The sequence below is a fragment of the Podarcis bocagei genome (genome assembly GCF_964188305.1).
Source record: "Podarcis bocagei genome assembly, chromosome: 9".
In the NCBI taxonomy this organism is placed as follows: Eukaryota; Metazoa; Chordata; class Lepidosauria; order Squamata; family Lacertidae; genus Podarcis; species Podarcis bocagei.
The window spans coordinates 35,568,751-35,591,709 of NC_138134.1; the positions used below are offsets into that span (position 1 = coordinate 35,568,751).

Below are 22,959 nucleotides of genomic sequence, written 5' to 3' on the forward strand. Positions count from 1 at the left end.
TTATTCTTTATCCATCCAGAAATTTTAATCTGATTACCAAGTTACTTGGGAACATTATTGGACAGAGTAAGGGAAAAAGTTGTACTATTCCTCTTCACTTTTAAATAAGAATGATGAAAGTTATTTCCATGTGAGTAGATGAAACCCAAGTCATTATACTTATTTTACATGGCTCTTCCACAGAGACATAAACAAACTTTAATTGTAGTAAAGCATCACTTACAACACCAAGCTTTTACTGCATACATTTGCAGTGCCATTATTTCATGAGACATTAGAAAACATCATCTGCTCACCTGCACTGCCGCATATCAGCAGCAGAAGTTGCAAGTGACTGCTAATTACTATAGTGTGTTTAGTATTATTATCATCATTGTGCTTACCCTACACATTCAGGATTTGTATTCAAGTTAGGTAGATGAGACATTCATTCAGATATTCTTCCCCTATGTTGAATATGTAGGATTGCAAACAATGGCATGAAAGTATCTAGCAATTTGTTTTTATGTAGAGCAGATTACTGATTTTTTTAAAAAAAATACTCAAAAAACTCAAGTTAAATATTGTGAGCTACACAAAATCTAAAATATAGGGACTTTCCACAGTACAGTATACTAAGTCAACACGTAGTAGATTAAAAGCTGTAAATTCAGAGCTTCTGCTTAGAAATTTAAAGTTTCTGACATCATCTTCCACCATTCCATTAACTCTTCCTTTTCTTCTTCTTTTCTTTCAGACAGAGATTCCAGGTCAAAATCAACCTAGGCATGAGAAAAATAATAAAATAAAAAACAAGATTTTTTATGAACATTGGACTTTTTAATTGAAGTAATATCCTGAAATTTAGGACCTCAGAAATCGATGAAATGGCTTTCATGGTAGGGGCTGCAGTCTTATGCCTGTTAACTTGGAAGCAAACTTCCCTGAACACAGTGGGTCTTACTTCTGAAGAAACATAAAGATGCTTTCTCCAATTTAAGAGGAATGACGGGATATAAATTGAATAAATAATAACACATCAAATGTTCACCTTCTGTGCTCAGGAATGTTAAAAGGCCCTGAATATTACACAGAGAGCCTATGAGGTTACCTTGTGGGCATCGTATTATTGCACAATATACATGTAACCAATATGAAGTCACTGGCATGCAATACAAGGCTACGCCAAGGAGGCGGTACTTACCCTAATGGCAGGACTGAAGGGAACAGCCACTTTTTTAGTTATTGCTAGATAACCTGGTGCAGACCCAGTCACTTTATAGTTTCCAGGTACGAGCAATCTCCAGTAATCACCATCCTTAGCTGTGGAAAAAGCAGTATGTTACCACTTCCAGAAATATTCTAGAACCAGCAGGGGCAACCTTCAGATATGCATGGTCTACTTTGGTTTCTTTACTGCATGTCAGGGACAGGGCTCCCCAGTGCGACGATGAGAGGAACAGGGAGTCAGTGAAGGAAGAAGTAGTTTTGCTTCCTTCTCAGCAGTTTGAAACCAGTCACCAGCAACCCCCTTCCTCCTTAGCAGGAGAAGAAGAGATAAATTCTTATGTAAGCGAAAGGAGGCTGGAGAGAGGCCGAGTCGCTGATAAGCAGTCTCTAACAATAACACAGGGGGGCAGGGAATGATTCGTCAGAGGAAGACGTAGGACGTCAGCTAGAACCTCCCCATGCTCATAGGTTAACGATGGTCAGGGAAAGGCGTTAATCAAGGAAGCAAAAGGCGGGGTTCTGGTGAACATCCTGTTGGCGCCGGAGTTGGAGCTCAGATGCCTCAACGTCTTGAAAGAGGCAGAAGCCGTGGGAGCTGTTCTGAGTTTGACTAATAGTATATATGGGATTGGGAGTGGTGGGGAGAGAGAATGTGATTCTATTCTTGACATGCACCCATTATATAAGCCCCTGCCATCACCTGTTTAAATGTATCACATATGACATAACTTACCTGAAGTAATATCATGGTTTAGTCCCTCTACAGAAATGGTGGCATTAGCAATGGGATTGCCCTGAAGATCTCTAACAAATCCTTTCACCCCACGATGGATCTGGGGGAAAAAATGTCTTTGTTATCAATGGTCTGTATTTTCTTATGTGCTCTCTGTTACATCTGTTAAATAATCTTTTGAGCCCTGTGAAGTAGGCCAATATTGCCCTCATGTTAAATATGGTGCATTCAGTCAGAGACACCCCTTCAAAACTACAGGTTTATACCCTGGCTTGTTCCAAAGTGGTTAATCCTTGTTTTATGGTATGGACAAATCAGGAAACTATGGTTAAATAGAGACGTCTTTGAGTGAAGTGGCTGTATGTGCGAGCAAAAGGGTCATTCATACTTTGGCTTACTCAATTAAGCTGAGATATGGTTATCTGAATGCAGCCAGTGGCTTGACCAAGGCCATTTGGTGCATTAATGGCTGGGCTTTTAACCAGGGGCTTCCAAGCAAAAGAGTGCAGGACTTTGAGTCCAGGCATAACACGTCTGATGTTGGGACACCTTCTCCACTAGCTGGAAGTTCATAAACTCCAGAAACACAGAAGGTAACTTTGCAGCAGCAAAACAAAATAAAAACATATTGTCTGCATAAGGCCATTCTAGTTTGCAGAAACTTTGCAGATGATTCTATGTGAAACAGTAAGTGCCTAACAGTTAACAAAGTTATCTTGTAGTGAAGGGTGAAAGCCTGCAATGCCGTCTGTATACATTTTACAAAGAATTAAATAGGCATGACTGAATGAGTCAGTCCTTGGGAATATTTTATTTGGCAAACTGGGCATTTCCTCCCTAGAAAAACTAGTTTTAAATGTGTTTTTATTCATCTCTAGTTTTACTCGTAAACTACACTGAGTGCATCATAGTACCAGTTACAGAATTTCCTCTAGTTTGGGATTAAATGACAAAGCGTAACAAACCAATAATTCTTCTATATGGATTTTTTTTTCCTTTGAGAAACTATTTACGAAACAGAAGGTTTCTGGGTGCTGATTACAGTGCTGTGATTGATCTCTAATCAAATCCTGTAATATGCGATTATGATGGCCATACTGGGAAGTGTTCACCCTTGCAGTTTTACAATCTATTACTTCTCATAGTTACAGCAAGTAAGCATATCCTGTTGCAAGAACAATAAGACATTTAAATTGCAATTCCTATGCAGATACTCTTGGTGTGTAAGCCTCACAGGGCAACAAGATTTGTTTCTGAGTGCACTTGCATGGCACTGTGTTGCGGGTGGAGCTGTAGTCTAAACCACTGAGCCTCTTGGGCTTGCCAATCAGAAGGTCGGCGGTTCGAATCCCCCTGACCGGGTGAGCTCCCATTTCTCTTTCCCAGCTTCTGCCAACCTAGCAGTTCAAAAGCACACCAGTGCAAGTAGATAAATAGGTACCACTGCGGCGGAAAAGTAAATGGTGTTTCCATGCACTCTGGCTTCCGTCACGGTGTTCCATTGTGCCAGAAGTGGTTTAGTCATGCTGGCCACATGTCCTGGAAAGCTGTCTATGGACAAACGCTGGCTCCTTTGGCCTGAAGCGAGATGAGCACTGCAACCCCATAGTCGCCTTTGACTGGACTTAACTGTCCAGGGGTCCTCTACCTTTTTACCTTACTGTGTTGTTAGTCTTTATAGACCGCATCTAAGTAGTATGCAGAGTAGACCCTAAGGCAATTAATTTAAATGAGACTACTCTGACTTGGTCAGATGCCATCCTGTATACTTTTCCCACCACAGTGAGATGACCATACTCGGGAACAGTACAATTGACAACCATTAGGCACTTTTTAGAAATAATAGCAGATATTCTGAGGGATCTGATGCATTAGACCTGGTCAGGCATTCAGATTCCTCATGCAACAAGGCCAAAGCTCTAGCTTCACCCCACTTCCCTCCACAAGGCAGAGGAATAGCTACTGAAGTAGGTAAACTTTTCAACTCGTGTAAGCTCCCATACAATTTGGAGTCCGGATCTCCCAAGGACTCTCATTGCCTGGGGAGGATACATGAGTATAGCAGACTCCCCAATTCAGATACCTGTCTCTAACTTATGGAAGAGCATGTACACTCATTCCCTCTTTTGCTATTGCAGTTGTGTGATGGATTAGAAAGCTGGAATGGGCCTTTTGTGTGACCTGTAATACAGTGCTGGTGATTCAGAAAACTAGTGCTCTCAGCTAAAAGTTACCAACTTTTAATAAATCTTTTGTAAACAGGACTGACATTTCAGTGCAAGAACACATTCTATTCTCAAATCCCCAAGCAGGGGGAGAATTTATGCAATTGTTTCTGAGAGAAAACCATGATCACATGGTAATCTTTCCTTGCCATTCTACTGTGGGGTTAAGCTTTCATGTAAAAAGGTAGCCTCGTGGTTAGGTTCATAATCATGTTTTGAAGTGGTTTGAATATAAATCAATATGTGATTAAATCCCCAGTCTGAGCATATGGAGTGCAACTAAGCAGAAGACGGTTTAACTATTGATGAACAATTGGATATAACTAATCTGGGGTTGGTTCCTGCCCCACTCATGCCATGACTTGTCCTTCCTACTTCTCTTTTACCTGCTCAATATAATTGATAAGTGAATTCTTGTTGTCCTCCCAGTAACTCTTCAGTGTTTCCTCTGGAGGGAATTTTTCACAGCTAAGCTCCACAGTGATTTCAAAACAATTGCTGCTGAGGTAGTTGAAGTCCTGCATGCCTGCATTATAAGCATACAGACAGGTTGACATTTGGACAAGCATTGAGTTCTATGCAATGAAAACAGGACTTAAAAGATGTCTCTGTATAATCTCGAAAGCAGGTCTCCAGCCCTACAATCTGTTTTTAAAAGTCTCACACATATATTTCAGGGTTGTTGTTGTTTTTTCAATTTTAAGAATGGTTTTCTCCATGGCATCAAAGTTTTCAGAAATGTTGTCCTCTCAAATTAATGTAAATTAGCTAAAGGCCACCCAGAGATAAGCAGATGTATAATATAGGAGAATCAGGGCTAACGTTTATTTCTTATTTGCTTGAAGTATTCACACTGCCCTTTAGTATATAAAACTCCCTGGGCAGCCAACAATTCACTCAATATGTGATTCTTGAACTCAAGTCAGATACATAATGCGCCGAAATGGCTAACTTCGTGCAATGAATATCTTGGCAGTCACAGCTCTGTGTAATGATTGTATGAAGCCTAATATTGCATCTGGTGCGTATATTCCACTGGGATACATTTGGCTCAAAAAGTTCCATTTTCGGAAGCCAAAAAAACAGTTTCCAGGTATAGTTCAATTAATTCCAGATGAACAAGGAAACATGTTATTATGTGTACAATAAAACATGCAAATGACAGATAGTGGCACAGCCAATGAAGCTTCAAGAAATAATTTGAAACAGGGGTTTCTTCCTAATCCTGCAATTCACCAAAAAGAAAAACCAAAGGCAATGTACCAGTGCTAATGATGTGGAGGAGACTTTAAAATGTTGGAGCCAATTTTAAAATGTGTGTCGACAGTACACATTACCAGCTGCACATGTTTAAGACATTATGAACCAATCAAAGACATATGCTCACCAATGAAAAAGGAAGGAGATGAGTGAGTGAGTGAGTGAGTGAGTGAGTGAGTGAATAAATAGGAGCAGGCTTCTGTACATGCATCTCCTTCTGGATCAAGAACTAAATATACAGAATGTTCTAATGCCGACATAGTTGGAATGCCCTACATAGAGCTCACCATAGTCAGCACTGATCACCTGAATGGTGAGGTGTAGACCTAAATGTAGGTACTCTCTTATCATCAGGGTTGAGAACAGGAGACAAACGAAAGTAAGCCTGAGCTTAGGGGGCGGGGCTTCCTTGAAAAGATTGTCAGTGATGTCCAACTTGACAACCGTGCATTCAAGTCTCCAGATTTTGGCTACATTTTGTTTTTCATATATACCAAATATTTTAAATGTGGCAACTAAATACTCTGTGACACTTTAAGATTGATATCTCCAGCAAATTCTAGGGAGTGTACCAGAAGGTTATTCTCACAATAAAAACTGTTAAACACTGTTACTGGGTTGTTGCTTTTATTTTGATTATATATATTATGGTTTTTATGTTGATCTTATCTGTGAACTGCCCTGAAACCTCTGGGTAAATAAAATAAATAAATGTAAATCAATCAATCAATCAATGGTGCTCCATTTAAAAAACAAATAAAGCTTTAGAAAAATATGGTGTTGATGCAATTCACTGTAAATACATTTTGCATAAATGCTAAGATGAATGTGTAATGCAAATGACAGTGAAATCCTAACCATGCCTACTCAGAATTAAGACTTATTGTGGGGCTTCAGTGGGGCTTACTCCCAGGTAAGTAGGGTTAGGATTACAGCCTTAGACATTGAGGGTGGTATTCTAGACTAGTCCTTCTTAGAGTAGACCCCCTGATGGACATGACTAACTTAGAGTCATTACTTTTACTGAGTCTACTCTGAGTGGGACTTAGTTGACTACAACTCCACATTTTTAAGTCAGCCCTACATTACAAAAGTCTGCTAATTTCATAATGTGTCACAGCATTGCATGCACGACATCTTGTTCCCCTTTGTATTTGCTATACAAAGCCTCCATTTGCTATAGTAAAACCTATGCCACGAATGTTCGTTGTGTGTCCAACAATAATAATTTACCGTATTTTTCGGACTATTGGACGCACCGGTCCATAGGACGCACCTAGATTTTTTTGGGGGGGGGAATAAAGGCAAAAAAAATTTATCCCCCCCCCGCGCCAGGCGCGGGGCTGGGGCGGGGAAGCCCGAGCTTCCCCCTCCCCCAGAAGGGACCCAGAGCCATGCCGAAGCTGCGCGCAGCTTTGGCATCGCTCTGGGAGCTTGCGGGGCTGGGGGAGGAGGAAGCCTTCCGCCAGCCTCCAAACCATGTCGGGAGACAGCGGGATGGCGCGCTGCGCCTCTCCCGCTGTCCCCGGAGTTTGCGGGGCTGGGCCAGCCTTCTAACCAAGTCGGGGGACAGCGGGAAGGGCGCGCTGCGCCCCTGCCACTGTCTCCCGAGTTTGCGGGGCTGGCGACGGGTAGGAGCAGGCTTCTCCCCCCGCCAGCCTTCTAGACAAGTCGGGGGACAGTGGCAAAGGCGCGCTGCGCCTCTCCCGCTGTCCCCCGAGTTTGCAGGGCTGGCGACGGGGAGGAGCAGGCTTCTCCCCCTGCCAGCCTTCTAACCAAGTCGGGGGACAGCGGCAAAGGCGCGCTGCGCCTCTCCCGCTGTCTCCCGAGTTTGCAGGGCTGGCGACGGGGAGGAGCAGGCTTCTCCCCCCCCCCCAGCCTTCTAACCAAGTCGGGGGACAGCGGGAAGGGTGCGCTGCGCCTCTCCCGCTGTCCCCCGAGCTTGTGGGGCTGGCGGTGGGGCTCTCCTGAAGCCTGGAGGTTGTGGGGCTGGTGGGGGGGAGAAGCAGGCTTGCTTCTCCCACCCCCAGCCTCCAGATCAGGTCGTGGAATAGCGGGATGGCGGAGCGCTGCCATCCCGCTATTCCCCGACCTGATCTGGAGGTTGTGGGGATGGTGGGGGGGAGAAGCAGGCTTGCTTCTCCCACCCCCAGCCTCCAGATCAGGTCGGGGAATAGCGGGATGGCGGCGCTTCAACATCCCCCTATCCCCCGAGCTTGTGGGGCTGGGGGGGGGGAGAAGCAGGCTTGCTTCTCCCCCCGCCAGCCTCCAGATCAGGTCGGGGAATAGCGGGGTGGCGGCTCTGTGCCTCCCCGCTGTCCCCAGCTTTTGGGTGCAGGCTGCTGCCCGCAAGCCTTGCGAGCCCGCGGGACATCCCGCCGGGCTTGCAAGACTTGGGATAGCTTCCTGAAGCCTGGAGAGCGAGAGGGGTCGGTGCGCACGGACCCCTCTCGCTCTCCAGGCTTCAGCAAAAGCCTGCATTCGCACCATAGGACGCACACACATTTCCCCTTCATTTTTGGAGGGGGAAAAGTGCGTCCTATAGTGCGAAAAATACGGTAATTAAAATGAGTAACAGCTGCAAGAGTTGCAGACTAGGCTGACAACACCTTAAAAGCAAAGGCCACAGTCCTGCAGCCTGTAAAGTTGCTTTGCTCCTATTGACTTCAATAGGACTTAAGCAGCTAATGTACAGGAATATATCCATCAGCACTGAAAATGCAGTCTGGCTGCAGGACAAGGTAATCTTCTTGCTGGTGCTATTTCTGTGCAGGAGAATCAGATTAGAGTCCCTTAATCCTGCACTTTGGGAGCCCTTTTAGGAATACAGACTAGCAATGTTCAGGGGTGCTTAAAAGCAGAGGAAAACCCTCCAATGTCTGGCTATTATGTGTCTTGGGGAAAATTGACTGTTTCACTCATATTCATCTATACATGCAAGGTGACCAGGTACTTCTATGTCTTCAATAGTTTATTCAACAGGTGCAAGCGGTGCTGAGAAAAGTTGCTCTTCTTGAAATTTGTAGTTCTGCTTAACTATTTTCAAGGCACAGGAAACCTGTCCTTCTTTGTACCTTGTCATCCTGTACAACTGAACAAAGAAGCTTTCAAGTTTTACGGTATATATGCATAGCTGTTTTCCCCCTCTCCTCCACTGTATTCTATATCTGCCTCTTACATCCTCTCTCTGGTCACATATTAAGCTTTTTGTGTGGCCGGGATTATCCCTCCAAATTACTTGGTGGTTAGCCTCTACCATATCGGGATACTTTTGTAGTAGATATAAGAAATAGCAGTATGACTGTCACTGATTGTTGTGAGCACAAATCATTTATTCCTAGAGGGCCACTTCTCTCATCACATTTGAGAGATGAGCTTTCAGAAGACACTTTTATCTCTATAGAGATGTGCAAAGGTGTTGACGGAACAGTAATACATTTTGCCAAGTTAAACTTACATAAGTGAAGGCAATTTTAGAAGTTGCAAGTTTTAGCTACAGTGAAGGGAACCAGCAGTTGATTTCCTGCTGAGACCCACTGTCCATTCACGTGTGTTGGTGTTTGTGTATACACTATAATTGTTATTCTCTACAATAAACGAATCTCTGAAGTATCATAATGCATTGACACAAACCTCCTGGAACACTGTACCAAGCCCCACCATTGGTTGTTCCATCTATGAAACTGCTGTCATCGTCATTCTTGCGACATGGTGGCCTGTTTGGATCAGACATGGCGGGATTAAAGGATGAATAGCTTCGAGCTAAGCTTTGGAAAATAGCGTCATCTGGGCAGGAGCTGTATTCATGTGCACTGCCTGAGGAAAGAAAACCAAAAACATGTAGAGGAACAGATAGACTTATTTTTTTCTATGTTGTTCTGTGTCTGTTGCTTTTGCCCAAAGTATTTACTATTGGGGGTGGGGGAAGTCTCATAGGAAAAAGGCTGGATGCACTTAATTTATTTATTTAAAATCATTTTTAGACTACTTTCCATTTTTAAAAGATTATCAGAGCCATTTAAAACAATAAATCCAAGTTCAATAAAAGAGCTCAGAACAATAAAACAACCATGAATACAAAAACAAAGGTAGCTAAAACTGTCCTTATTTGTATTGATTTAAATCTAGACACATTACACATAAAAATCAGGCAGCCACGTTGCAGTTAAAATTATCTGAGCAAGAATCATGCATTTTAATCTGCAAATATTTCTTAAGAAAAATAAAATACGGTGAGATCAACTACCTGATGATCACCAAAGAGAAATAAGATGATTGTTATTTCCACAACTTTTATTTTAATTTTAGGATTTTTAATTGATGCAAAATGGCATGAATCAGTTGGTCACAGTGTAGTCTTCATACTGTGGATATCATTTCAAGTTACAGGGCAAAAGCAGAGTGCATTCATCTCACATATGTTATTTAGCCACTAACATTTAGGGACACATTTACACATTTACATTTTATAAAGATTACATATGAGGTATTTTAAAAGATACTTAAGATGTAGGGTGTGAGTGTGATATATCTGTAGATATATGCACCAGAGAACAAGCATTGGCTGCAGCTCCCTATTAATTATAGATCCAGAAACAAAGCTAGGTTTTCTGAAACAATGCCTGTGGTAACAGAAAGTTTAAAGAGTGACTATTAGAAGACCTGATTTGGCCATAATGATAAACTATGATTTTTTGCATGAGCCTCTCGCTTGTGCCCCAGTGTGGCCAAGATAGAAATTAACCATAGTTTAGCATTATGTCGAAACTCTCACCTGTGGTTAATGTTGAAACAAGCCAGTTTTATAAACCATAGTTTAAACTGGCTCATTTTAGTAAGCAACCATACCCTTGCAGGGTGCTGAATACCACCTTTCCTACACTGCTGACTTCTGGTGTCTACAGTAATTCTAAACCAGGGGTCAGCAAACTTTTTCAGCAGAGGGCCGGTCCATTGTCCCTCAGACCTTGTAGGGGGGCTGGACCATGTTTTAGAGGGGGGGATGAACAAATTCCTATGCCCCACAAATAACCCAGAGATGCATATTAAATAAAAGCACACATGTAAAAACACACTGATTCCCAGACTATTCATGGGCCAGATTTAGAAGGTGATTGGGCTGGATCCGGCCCCCAGGTCTTAGGTTGCGTACCCCTGTTCTAAACCTTACTCTCTTACACTGTATCAGCAATCAGTAATTCTATCAGCTGCCAGTGGCATGCAGAAATACTGTAACTTTCTGAAGACATTACATACTGCCACAGAATTATGGGAACTGAACTTTCTATAGCTCCAAAATGATGGCACATTTCACATGCCTTTGAAATGAATAGATTGCACATTCAAGTGTATTGTACATACCAGTTCGAGTCTCATCATAAGGGTAGTTTGCTACAAGGTCCCCACCATGGAGGTTGGCAGACAGCACAAAGGGGATATCCATAATCCAGTGAATTACACTTTTTGTTTCAGGCGCAAGCTATTGAAGAAGAAACATGTATTATTCACCAGCACTTCAAAGCCAGTAAATAGGTTAATACTGTATAACAAGCGCTATCATATAAGCTTTATTTAGAGTCCTGTGACTCTAAGTTCCATGACTTCTGAAAATTGAATTAGAATTACATTATATCTTCAGGATGTACCAATAAAAGGTGCTGATGTAAGATTAAAACACACAAGTTTACTAATATGTGCATTACACAAGTTGCCTAAACACAACACATTAATGGGCTTCAGCCATCTTAACTCTCTGTTGGATTTTGGCCTCAGAGTCACACAATATGTGTATGTGAAGAAGCCCACAGAGCTCCCCTGCTGCCTTCACCCATTTCTGGCCTTGGGTCCAACTGAATATTCAGGAGAGATCTGGATCTCCAGGGAATGTCTAAACAGCAGCAGTTTGAATTTGTAGGGGAGAAAATATGCCACTCTAGAAGCATGTCATCAGGTGGTCTAGACTTTTATACCGTCAGACCTTTAGCCTTAAGGAATTTTATGCTTGGTTATGGCCTCTTTGATATTCTTTGTTGCCTAACTTTACTGTCCTTTGTATTCTCTGTTTTTAATGTTTTATTGTTGCGATCATTGGACTTTTGCTGTATTTGTTTGTACCGTAAGGCACTTCGAGGGCCTTCCAATGGCAAAATGGCCCGTAAATACTAAAACAAATGAACAAAGAAGTGTTGAGAATACATTTGAGGTCAAGTATGCCCTTCTGCTCTACACTAGCAAGAAAAAAGGATGCTCTTTAAAAAGATGTTCTAGCATCATGCTCTTAAAAACGCTAACATGTCCTGTCCTGAAGCCCTTGTCCATCTTATCTTGAATTCCTAGTTCTGATCCTGTCTGCTTGCCTTTTCAGCATTCCTGGTCCAGAGAAGACCTAAAGTTGAAACCTAAAAAAATACTCCTCTGGATTTTGCACAACCTTTGGTTTTCACCTTGTTCTCAACCATATTATACATAGGTTCTGGCCATTTGTCTATATCCATCTGCAACCACATAGACAAAAGGAGAGGAGTACCAAAAGGGGGGGGAAAGGTCTTTGCTCTATAGAGTAAAACTAGTCATCTGAAAGAAACATGCTATGGAAATCTAGAAAGTTTTATCATGTGCTGAAATATTTGAATCAATTCAACTTTCTGTCCCAATTCTGCTTTATTTATTAAATTTTCAAACACCCGTCGATTGATTCTTTTTTTAATGCCTGGGTGGATCTACACACAGGAAAGAAACCGCTATAAATAAGTCAGAAATTAAATCATTATAGAAAGGTTTTTGTTCTATCTGGCTCCATCTGCTGTTGCATGTTTATAACGCATTCAAATCACTATATTTTGATTAATGTAGATGAGTCCCCTGATTGAAAGGGCATATAGAACTCTCTGAAGAGGAACAGATGACAGTCTATAACATTGATGGTAAACTACAATTATTTACCTTTGGGTTCTGATCCACAGCTTTCTTCAGGCTTTTCAGTAAGTGATTATTTGGACCTCCTTCTTTCTCATGGACATAAACTATTCTATCCAGGTCAGGGAAATTTCGGTTTAGGTCTATTCCCTGGGCATTACTTCGGCCAACAAACCAGTCTTTGAGTTCACCAGGCTAAAAAGAAGAAGTAATCAAGAGGGATTATTAGGAAATAGCACCGATGCTATCATTTAATAGTATAACACAGTTTCCATGAGAAATGGCCCATTTAGCTCATCACTGATGAGTCTGGTGGTGACTTGAAAGATTCTCAGAAAAATTCAAAAGCATGGCATTCTGGAAACATTCGCCAGTGTCTGCATCTAGTCCTCAGAAGCATACCGATTCTCGTGGCTGATTTAACACATGCATATTCTTCACTTGATGACTGACACTCACTGTCTCCGTTGACAGAATTGTGTCTGAGTTGATACGCAAGTTCTGTGGTGCTTAGCCACAGTGAATTAACCGAAACTAAACAAAAAATATAGCTAACTAGCAGCCTCATACCTGACACTGCTTAGGAATTCTATATATATATATATAAAATCACTGCTGTTTTGAAAAGAGTGATTAAAATCAGTGCAGTTTTGAAAAGTTCCACCAGCCATCTCCAGTCAAAAGGGTGTCTAATGATATCCAGAAAGAGAAAGAGAAACCTGCTACTCAATCTCAGGAACCGTCATACAAAATTTGGTTATGATATCTAAAGGTGTCCAAATGTACAGTGAACAAACAAATTTCCAAAATACATAGTAGATATTGAAAATTACATGGGTTAAAAAAATGAGTAGACATTCTAATAGCCACTTCCTCACAGCTGTATAAAATTAGGAGTCCTTGAAATTTAGAAATAATAGTTCAATGTGAGATAAATGCACACATCTACTATGTCTCGATCAAAGTATTAGTAGCAATGTTGGTTCTTGGAATAAGACATGCAGGACAAATATGAAAAAGAAAAGCTTTCCTTTGGGCCAATTTGTGTTTAAATGCAAGGTGTTTGTGGGAAAATGTAACATGGAGCCACCAGAGGGTGCTCCCACACTGAACATCCCTAATCTATAATTTATTGGTGTTTCAAGGCAACCATGACTCACTTATCAGCAAGTAACTTTGGTATAGCTCTAACTGCATGTACAATGTATCTGAAACTGAAAGAAGCTAGGTGAAATCTGCAAAATGCTCCATGGATACTATTACATGCAGGATGCCAGTGAGAGGAAGTGAGATAACACCAGGCATGGATGACAACGATGAATGCCTATTTACACACATTATGTAAGCTAAGCCACTTAGAGATTTTATTAAACACTGGCCTGCGAGCGCTCCAATTGGAGAACAGCCTTTACAAAGCTATCATGGACTTTGAAGACACTCAAACTCAGGACGAAAGGGAGAAACATGCTAAGAGGAAGGCACGTTTGGCAAACACTCACCATAATCAACTCCCGCCCGGAAACCTATGTCCCCACTGTGGAAGGACATGTGGATCCAGAATTGGCCTCTACAGTCACTTACGGACTCACTGTTAAAACCATGTTTATGGTAGACTATCTTACTCAGCTACAAGTAATTGCCAAAGAAGAAGAAGTAAGCCACTTAGAGATTGGTATGATTTTTTATAAAGACTCTCCTCCCTGAAAGAGAGGGGAGTGGTTGTGGTCGGGAGCCCGAGCACCGCCCAGCAGGGGGCGTGGCCCCCTGCCTCCAGCTCACCTGGCTGGCGCTCACACCCCCCCGGTGGCCACCCAACCAGGTGCCGCGGAGGGGGCGCGTTCAGCAGCCTTTTGCTGCAGCGCCAGCCTCTCCCTGGCCTCATTCCTCGTCGTCGCCCCGTCGCGAGTCACCCACCCTCCACTCCCTTTTAGTTAGGGCTTAGGTCATTGGCCTTGCTATGGACCTTAGGTTGGTCGCCCTGGTTGCCTGGTAGGAGTTTTTCCATTTGGCATTAGGCTTTTTGGTTTTTTCGCCTACCTCGTAGCAATCGTCACAACTCTTGTGGTATTGGTGGGTAGGTTAGGCATTGGAATAATGTGTTGTGGTGTGTCGAAGTGCTAGGTGTGGCCATCGCCTATGCCTTCAATTTTTAGGGGTATTCCGTTAAAGGAATCTGGGGGTCGTGTATTCCATCCAATGCCTGCTTGGCGGGAGGCCATGGCACGACCCTCGGTGACAGCAGGGGTGAGCCTATAGTTGGATTAGCATCAACAGGCTCCACCTACTGGTGAATAAACCCACTTGTTTCGATCCAATGCCTAAGCCAATACCTTTTCATTGCTGTAATCAATAAAGTTGTGGCCTTTTCTAGCCCATCAACCTTATATCACGTGTCCTTGTGTCTTCATTTCACTTCGCGGGGGTCGGGTCCTCGAACCACAAACAAATGTTTGTGGCATTGTAGCCACTAAGGAACAGTGCCATGTAAGTGGCCTTTCACTCATGACACACACAGAATAATCCAAGTGTATATGTTATGGTTATACTGCTAAAGCTAGAAGGCCCTTGGGGTGGTCATTGTCAGGGTGGGAAACAAGCCCTCTTCTTACATCCCAATCCACACATCAATAAATGTGTGGATTAGATCAGAAGACAATCCACTGGCCCTGACCCCAATTTCTGCACGCTGGGAGGAATGTACAAAAATGACTTTGCATATGTACAACTGTACATGCTGTTCTGGGTCTGTACTCATGATCGGGAACCTTAACCACACCATATTGCCTCAGGCAGTGAAGCTAGAACATAGCCTATGTGGCTAGTAGCAATGGACAGCCTCATCCTACATGAATTTGTCTAATCCTTAATAATAATAATAATAATAATAATAATAATAATAATAATAATAATAATTTATTTATACCCTGCCCATCTGGCTGGGTTTCCCCAGCCCCTCTGGGCGGCTTCCAACAAAATATAAAAATCTTCCCTAAACAGGGCTACCTTCAGATGTCTTCTAAAAGTCAGATAGTTGTATATTTCCCTGACATTCCACAGGGTGTGTACCACAACAGAGAAGGCCCTCTACTTGGTTCCCTGTAACCTGGCTTCTTGCAGTGAGGGAACCACCAGAAGGCCGTTAGAGCTGGACCTCAGTGTCTTGGCTGAACGATGGGGGTGGAGACACTCCTTCAGGTATACTGGGGCGAGGCCATGTTGGTGGCCATCACTCCATCCTGTATATCACCCACAAGGACATAATATAAATGATGATTTTACCCACCACTGTAAACTCATTTCAAACCTGCTGCACTGAGCAATAATACCACTGGTAAATGCATTTGACAAATTCTATTAATGCAAATATTTGCTTATGTGGCTACTGCTTGCATACCTGTGACGCTGCCTTCTCAAAGCCATCTGGATTCAGTGACGGCATGATGTGGATACGTGTGCTGTGAATCAAGTTGATGATAGTCTCATTGCCTTTCTGATATTCGTTGCAGAGGTACTGAGCTAAGAAGATGAGGAGCTCCCTTCCCACGGCTTCATTTCCATGCATGTTGCCAACGTATTTGAATTCTGGCTCCCCTAAAACACAAAGAAAAATGTGGTGTTGGGCATATACACATAACAATAATCAAAATGAATAATGTACGCATCAGATCACATGCGGAGAGCGATCATGCAATCATATAATAAAATCACCCAGATCCTAGTTTGCTTCTCAATTCAGCGGGTGATTTCTATCACCTCCCACCTACATCTAAGGCTCCCCTTCTTGTATTCATGTAAGGAAAGTCAGAACTCATGTTAATGCGCAGCAGATCATGACAACTTAGGATCCAAACCAACATGTATCAGATCACACTGACGGGCTAAAGTCTTGTATAGTGTAACAAGGAGTGATGTCCAATTGAAATAATAATGCAAGCATGTGTAATTGCATTCTGCATTATTGTTGTTGTCATATTTGATTTTCTAAGATTCCAATTCAGACTTTTTATTTTTAAAAATGCAGTTATTTGGAAAAGTGCTTGCCTTTGTCTACAGTAACAGAATTTCCCGTGAACTCTGTAAAACTGAAACTGGCATAGAAGTCGTACCTTTTAAGTCAAACAGAATCCATTCTGGAAGTCCGTTCGACTTCCAAAACATTCGGAAACCAAAGTGTGGCTTCTGATTGGCTGCAGGAAGCTCCTGCAGCCAATCGGAAGCCACAGAAGCCCCGTCGGATGTTTGGGTTCCAAAGAACGTTCACAAACCGGAACACTCACTTCCGGGTTTGTGGCGTTCAGGAGCCAAAACGTCTGAATACCAAGGCGTTCAGGATCCTATACTTCAAAATGATTCACCTGGTGGGGTGGGATATGCAATGCTAGCTTCCAAGAGACATATCTGGCATTTACTGGGAGGGAGAAGGATGAGGTGGCACCAGGGTTGGGGCTCTGTGCCACCAATCCAGCAGAACCAATCCAGAGTCTTTGAATATATAAGTGTACAATAATTTATACACACTATACATATACATAAACAAATCGCCAATATTAACAATTTTATTACATTACTTTACCGGAGCAGCAAGCAGAGCTAAAACCCTATACTGGGTCTCTTCAACATCTACAGCTGCTGCAATGCTGGTGCTGAGAAATACAATCTGACTTTTCTTTTAATGTCTGGCAAAAAAAATAATAATATAGTCTCTGATTCATATAAGCTGTTTTGTCTAAAGGGAAAAGAGTTGGATAATAACCATTTTCAATATTAAAATACGCTTCAAGATTGCACTAGAAAGTATCATTCTAAACGTTAATTCAGACCAAGAGTCAAAATACATTAGGCATATGAGAAAACCGTAATATGAGTTATATTTAAACAAACATGGTATGACCAGGCACTTATTATTAAAACCTAAGTGGGGGAGCAAGATGGGCCGGGCATAACACAGCTCTGCCTGCCTGGGTATTTGGTAAAGTACCAAGCCAAACTGGAGGGACAAGGTGGGGGAACTGTGGTAGGCCAATGAAGTTCCCTCTCCTCCTTGGAACAGGACTTGGGGGGGGGGGTTGCATCTGGTGCTGGGAACAAAGAAGCAGACTAGGGATGCTGTTGGTGTACCATCCACCATGCTGCCCAACAGCCTCTCTGGATGACTTCAACATCCATACTGAGGATGCCTTGAGACCAGCTTGGGATTTCATAGTCTCTATGGTGACCATTGGGACTGTCTCAGATGGTCACTCGCCCGACACACAGAGCAGGACATGCCCCTTGATTTGATCTTTGCTCCTTGTGAGGAGGGGAGTGGTCTGGAAGTAGGGTAGATATTATCCCATTGTTATGGTCCACTTTCTGGTGAAGTTTAATCTAGCATCAACTACTCCTGTCTGCAGGATTGGGGGACCAAGGTGGATGGTCCGCCATCAGAAGCTGATGGATTCTGAGGTATTTCTGATGGCTCTGGGGGATTTTCCATTGGATAGAGCAAGTGTTCCTGCTGAAGCTCTTGCTTCACTGTGGAAATGTGAGGTGAGTTGGGCCTTCCCTGGCACTATAGAGATTGCATTGCTTCCTGGTGACAATCCAACGTGCATTACAGAGGTGGTGTAGCTCTTAGTGAGCTGATTAATCAGCTCTTAGTGAAATGATTAATCAGAAAGTCTTCACTGGAAGCATCTTAATATTTATCTCAACAATATATATACTGCTTAACACCAAGATTTCTAAGGGCTGGTACCTGCGTACAGCCTCCCATTTTAAAATAGCTAAAGAATTAACTAATAAAGATAGCTAAGTATATGAAAAATGTTTGTGTTGCATTTATGTGGTCACAGTTTTAGTAAACAAGGCTTCACTTTTTTCCAAAAAAGGAGCTTTATGTTGAGATGATCAGTGTGTATTTAAAAAATAAAATAAAAATGCTTTTCAATCTGTCTCTAATCCCCCAAACCACAATAGAATGTAATGTTTTGTTTTGCCCATTTCAAATGCCTTTCCCCTTCATTCATTCTATTAAGAAATGCAGTTTTCTGTGTACCATAAATAATAAGTTAAATAGTAAGTTAGCTGACATTTGGAACAAGGGAAAAAAGAATAATAGAATCATGGAAGGAAGCCAAGTCCAACCTCCTGCAATGAAGAAATCTCATCTGACAAGTGCCCTAAAATATAATTTTGGTGATACAAGATCATAATCTCCATAAATTAATGTGGGAAAGTGCTATTAATCTGTCAGCTATATGTGTCTGTAATAATAGCAAGTACTTCATATCTGAAGTGTCCTGAAGTAGGCCTAGTGCTATCTCATAGCCATGGGAATTGACCTCACCTCACCTTAGAGGCAACAGAAGGCTGGTAGCAACATACCTCTGATTTGTGGGTTCCCCATGACACTAGCAACCTCATAGTAAAGAAGAGCATCCTTCCCCAACCTGGTGCCCTCCAGATGTTTTGGTCCGCAATTCCCATCTTCCCTGATCATTGGGCCATGCTGTTTGGGTCTGACTGGAATTGGGAGTCCAACATCATCTGGTTGGAGAAGGCTAGAATAGAGTGACAAATTACTTGGAAAAATGCTCCTTGATCTACATTTGTTTTTGATACAGCCAAAGGTTAGAATCTGTTTTTGAAAACTTGGGCCTTATATTATGGCTATATAGAAAGCATGTTTGTGAAGGAAGAAGCATGAGAATCTTCTATAAGATTTGCCAGATTCCTGGATCTTTTAATTGTTGAAAATTATAAATGGACTCATAGAAAGTCCAAAAAATACTGGGCATGGATATCAGAAACAAATCCTGAACAGTTTTTCTAACAATTTTATGTAAATAGAACCTCACAGACTACAGAGTAAAATTTAAGGCTTAGACTTCTTTGTGAGCAGCATTTTGTCTGAAACTTAGAATAAAATTGTACTTTCTAGTGTTATTTCTATTCTCTCCTAAACATTAGGGAAAATCCAGTGTGACTTGTGTGTTACTAAGCTTGGTGTTTCTGATTCTATCCATTTGCCTGTCAGCTTTAAATATTAAAATATATACACAATTTTTGCAGCCATACATTTTTTTCAAATATAAACACCATAAGAAACAGGAAATTAATTAACCTATATGTATTTGAAGTCAGAATCCTGTCGAGTTTTTGCCTTCAATTACAGTGAAATTATCCAGAAATCACTTTAAAATACAATTTTGCAAGAAGGAAATTGAACATTCTGCTCACAGGAAAATGACCATTATGGGGAAAGTAAAGCTCAGTCTGTTTTCAAGGCATCTGGGAAACAGGTTTTTAAAGTACTATCTGCCATACCGGAAATCTGTGATTTGTGCAGTTTTAATACTAAATGTGTAGGAGGAGAAGTCATGCAGCTTGTATACAGCTTAGTTCACGATCAAGTGAGACAGAACAGCTTCTCTTTAAGCCTAATGTGGTCTCAGCAACATCTGCTGGGTTAAATTAGGTTTAATCAGCTATGTACCTGGTTATATATTAGCATCCCATGCAACAATTTCCAGAAGCATTCAGGACAATCCCAGAGCTATTTCAACTAATGTTAACTGGAGCATTACATCAGTATTTACTTTAACGGCAGAAGGTGGGTTTGAGAGATGTTTGGAATTCATTCCTCAAAGAAGAGAAGAAGTTTGGATTTGATATCCTGCTTTATCACTACCCTAAGGAGTCTCAAAGTGGCTAACATTCTCCTTTCCCTTCCTCCTCCACAACAAACACACTGTGAGGTGAGTGGGGCTGAGAGACTTCAAAGAAGTGTGACTGGCCCAAGGTCACCCAGCAGCTGCATGTGGAGGAGCGGGGACGCGAACCCAGTTCACCAGATTATAAGTCTACCACTCTTAACCACTACACCACACTGGCTCTCAAAACCTTTGTACTATCCTGGAAGGAAATGTTCCAAGGACAAAAACACCAGGAACAAAAGAATGAAGGTGGGCTGCAAGAATCTACACAGCAAAAAAGTCACAGTCCTATACCTCTTCCATTTGAGACAATAGACCATAGGCCTTGCTTCCCTAATACTTAAACACCTTGTTCATGTCCTTCGTCAGATAAGTGCTACAAAGTGTTGAGTTCTTCATCTGGGAACCAACAAGTAAGCCATACAAGATATATTTATTTGACCTAAAAGCTGTCTAACTCACACTATTGTCTGATGCACAAGTTACTGCCACCATGGAGCAGTCTTGAATTCAAATAGAGTCGTTTTCTCTACTCCTCTTCCAAACTGCTCCTTAAAAGCTGTGAAATTTACATTGGGGTTGGGGAAAAGGAGAAAACCATCTGATGAACATGATGAGCTTGAAGGCTTCCAGACCTGATACCAACAAATTTAATGGCCAAACTAGGGAGACAGAGAGTGTTAGGCTTCAATGTCAAGGTCACTGAGGTTCTAGGCTGAATGTTGCCATTGCACTTTTTTGGAACACTGTGAGTTTTCACAGTGGTCTTCCCTGCCCCATTAGATCTTCCTCGACCTAAGAATTATTTGGCTCCTTTGTTCACTTTCCTTTACTTGCTGGCTGTTACTGGAGCAGTCTTGTTAATGATGCTGCAGGGGCTCTGAAGGATTTAAGCGTTTCTGTGGAAAGCTATTCACGCCAGAACTCACTCAGTCTGTTGGAGCGGCGATCAAAGTGAGTGTTAATGCTTTCTCCCAAATAATGGGCCATAAACAGTTATCGTTTTCCCTCTTGCAATTTCTTGGCCAGTAAGTGGGACAAATTTCATACCAGATGGCTTATCCCAAGCTTCAGAGGATTTTGAACACAGTGCACGTATCTTTCCTTCCATTGTGAGGATATTGCATTTCCCATGCATTTAAAGCACATAATTTCATACTTTTCCCAGATACAGAAAGAATACAACAGCATGGAATGGATTCACACCATTGTCACATATACTGATTGGGTCTCTTATGCAATTCAGTGACATAACCCCTCCACCCCAATATGGCTGAGTTACTTTTGGAACTTTCCTTTGAGGACCATCTAATTCTTTGAAACCATGCATTTCACTTCTCCGACGTAGGCATTGGTTTATTTCTTTTTTAAGGGGGTGTAAAGAATGGCATAACTCCTCTGCAACAAGCCTAGCCTTCTCATCCACTATCACATGGTATAGGGGGAGGTCATATATTCACTGCTCTTCTCTAGCTCTTCTCCTTTTGTATCACAAGACTTGGCTCAATGAGAGCTGAAGATGGAACTTCTTATCTCCAAAGATGCAGCAAACAAACCAATTTGAAAGTAGAAGTGCTCTTCCAGGACAGAAAGCAGCATCTTTGTTCTTGCCCCTGTCATCCTGGGGAAGTGACTTTCATCGTTGTTCAAGGTGGCCTCCTATGCCTGACTTAGATATTTCAGCCTTCCCAATCTAGTGCCCTTTTGATGTTGCTGGACTACAACTTTCATCAGCCCTGACCATTGCCTATGCTAACTGGGCTGATGGGAGTTGTATTTCAAAACATCAGGAGGATACCAGGTTGGTTATGGTTGCGTTATTCATATACAGCAATAGGCTGACTAGATTCCTCTGTTTATTGTGTGCATTATGAGCAAATATATTTCTCTGATCAGCTAGCATATCATATATGTATGCTTTGATAATAATTATAAACTATTTGTAATCTCTCACTGGAAGGACAGATCCTGAAGCTGAGGCTCCAATACTTTGGCCACCTCATGAGAAGAGAAGACTCCCTGGAAAAGTCCCTGATGTTGGGAAAGATGGAGGGCACAAGGTGAAGGGGACGACAGAGGACGAGATGGTTGGACAGTGTTCTCGAAGCCACAAGCATGAGTTTGACCAAACTGCAGGAGGCAGTGGAAGACAGGAGTGCCTGGCGTGCTCTGGTCCATGGGGTCACAAAGAGTCGGACATGACTAAACTAAATAACAACATTTGTGATCTGTGTAATATACTTCATTGTGAGGCATTGTGAGGTATATTTGACATTTTTTAATATATCTTTTGCAGGCTGCAGAAGATGTGTCATTTCATTTCTGCCAACTGTCCATCAAGTCAACAGGATTCGGTTTGACAGTTCCATTTCATTTTTTGTTTACTATATGAATAAATGGGAAATTGAAAATCCAGCAGCACATAGCGGGTGACAGTGCAGCTGCTCCCAATAAGAAATGCATTCAACACTTTATAGTGATGCTCAACTGAGTTGATGGAAGTCTGTTACTATACAAAATCCTCCTTGTTAAGTATATAGAAGAATACAGGGCCTGTCCAGATTTGGGTCTGTTTGCTTGTTTGTTGCAGATGTATTCTGCAACATGTTATTGACACAAAAATAGCATATTAGTGATGGATTTATAATGGAACATCCAGACATCGTTCTACTGTTAGCACATTATTGCCACCTGGAGGGGCGCCCTTGTGCCTTAGTGCAACAAAAGCAGGTCCAAAAAAGTTAGAAAATCTGAGAAAGTTACAGGAAACACACTTACTGGAAATGTCTGCCCCAAAACATTTGCAGGTGCAAAGTATTGAAAGCAGGATTGCATATAACCACCCCAATACCACCATGAGCACAAATCATCATGAATTAACAATAAAAGGCTGTCTAAGGAAGCCCACATGTCACTTTGG

The 22,959-nt window shown here is 42.0% G+C and overlaps 1 protein-coding gene across 2 annotated transcripts in view; it reads right to left on the bottom strand.

Annotated features, from left to right (window-relative positions):
- CPE (carboxypeptidase E) overlaps positions 1-22,959 on the bottom strand; it is a 72,088-nt gene continuing 49,129 nt past the window's right edge. The window contains exons 2-9 of one of the 2 annotated variants that reach the window (XM_081208946.1): positions 15,737-15,933; positions 12,370-12,537; positions 10,785-10,906; positions 9,061-9,239; positions 4,554-4,693; positions 1,943-2,042; positions 1,184-1,302; positions 1-761 (exon numbers count right to left, since the gene is read on the bottom strand). In XM_081208946.1, coding sequence (XP_081065072.1) covers positions 663-761; positions 1,184-1,302; positions 1,943-2,042; positions 4,554-4,693; positions 9,061-9,239; positions 10,785-10,906; positions 12,370-12,537; positions 15,737-15,933 — 1,124 coding nt within the window. In that variant the 3' untranslated portion in view covers positions 1-662. Of the gene's footprint in view, positions 762-1,183; positions 1,303-1,942; positions 2,043-4,553; positions 4,694-9,060; positions 9,244-10,784; positions 10,907-12,369; positions 12,538-15,736; positions 15,934-22,959 lie in introns of both variants that reach the window. The other variant, XM_081208945.1, reaches the window with a different exon arrangement.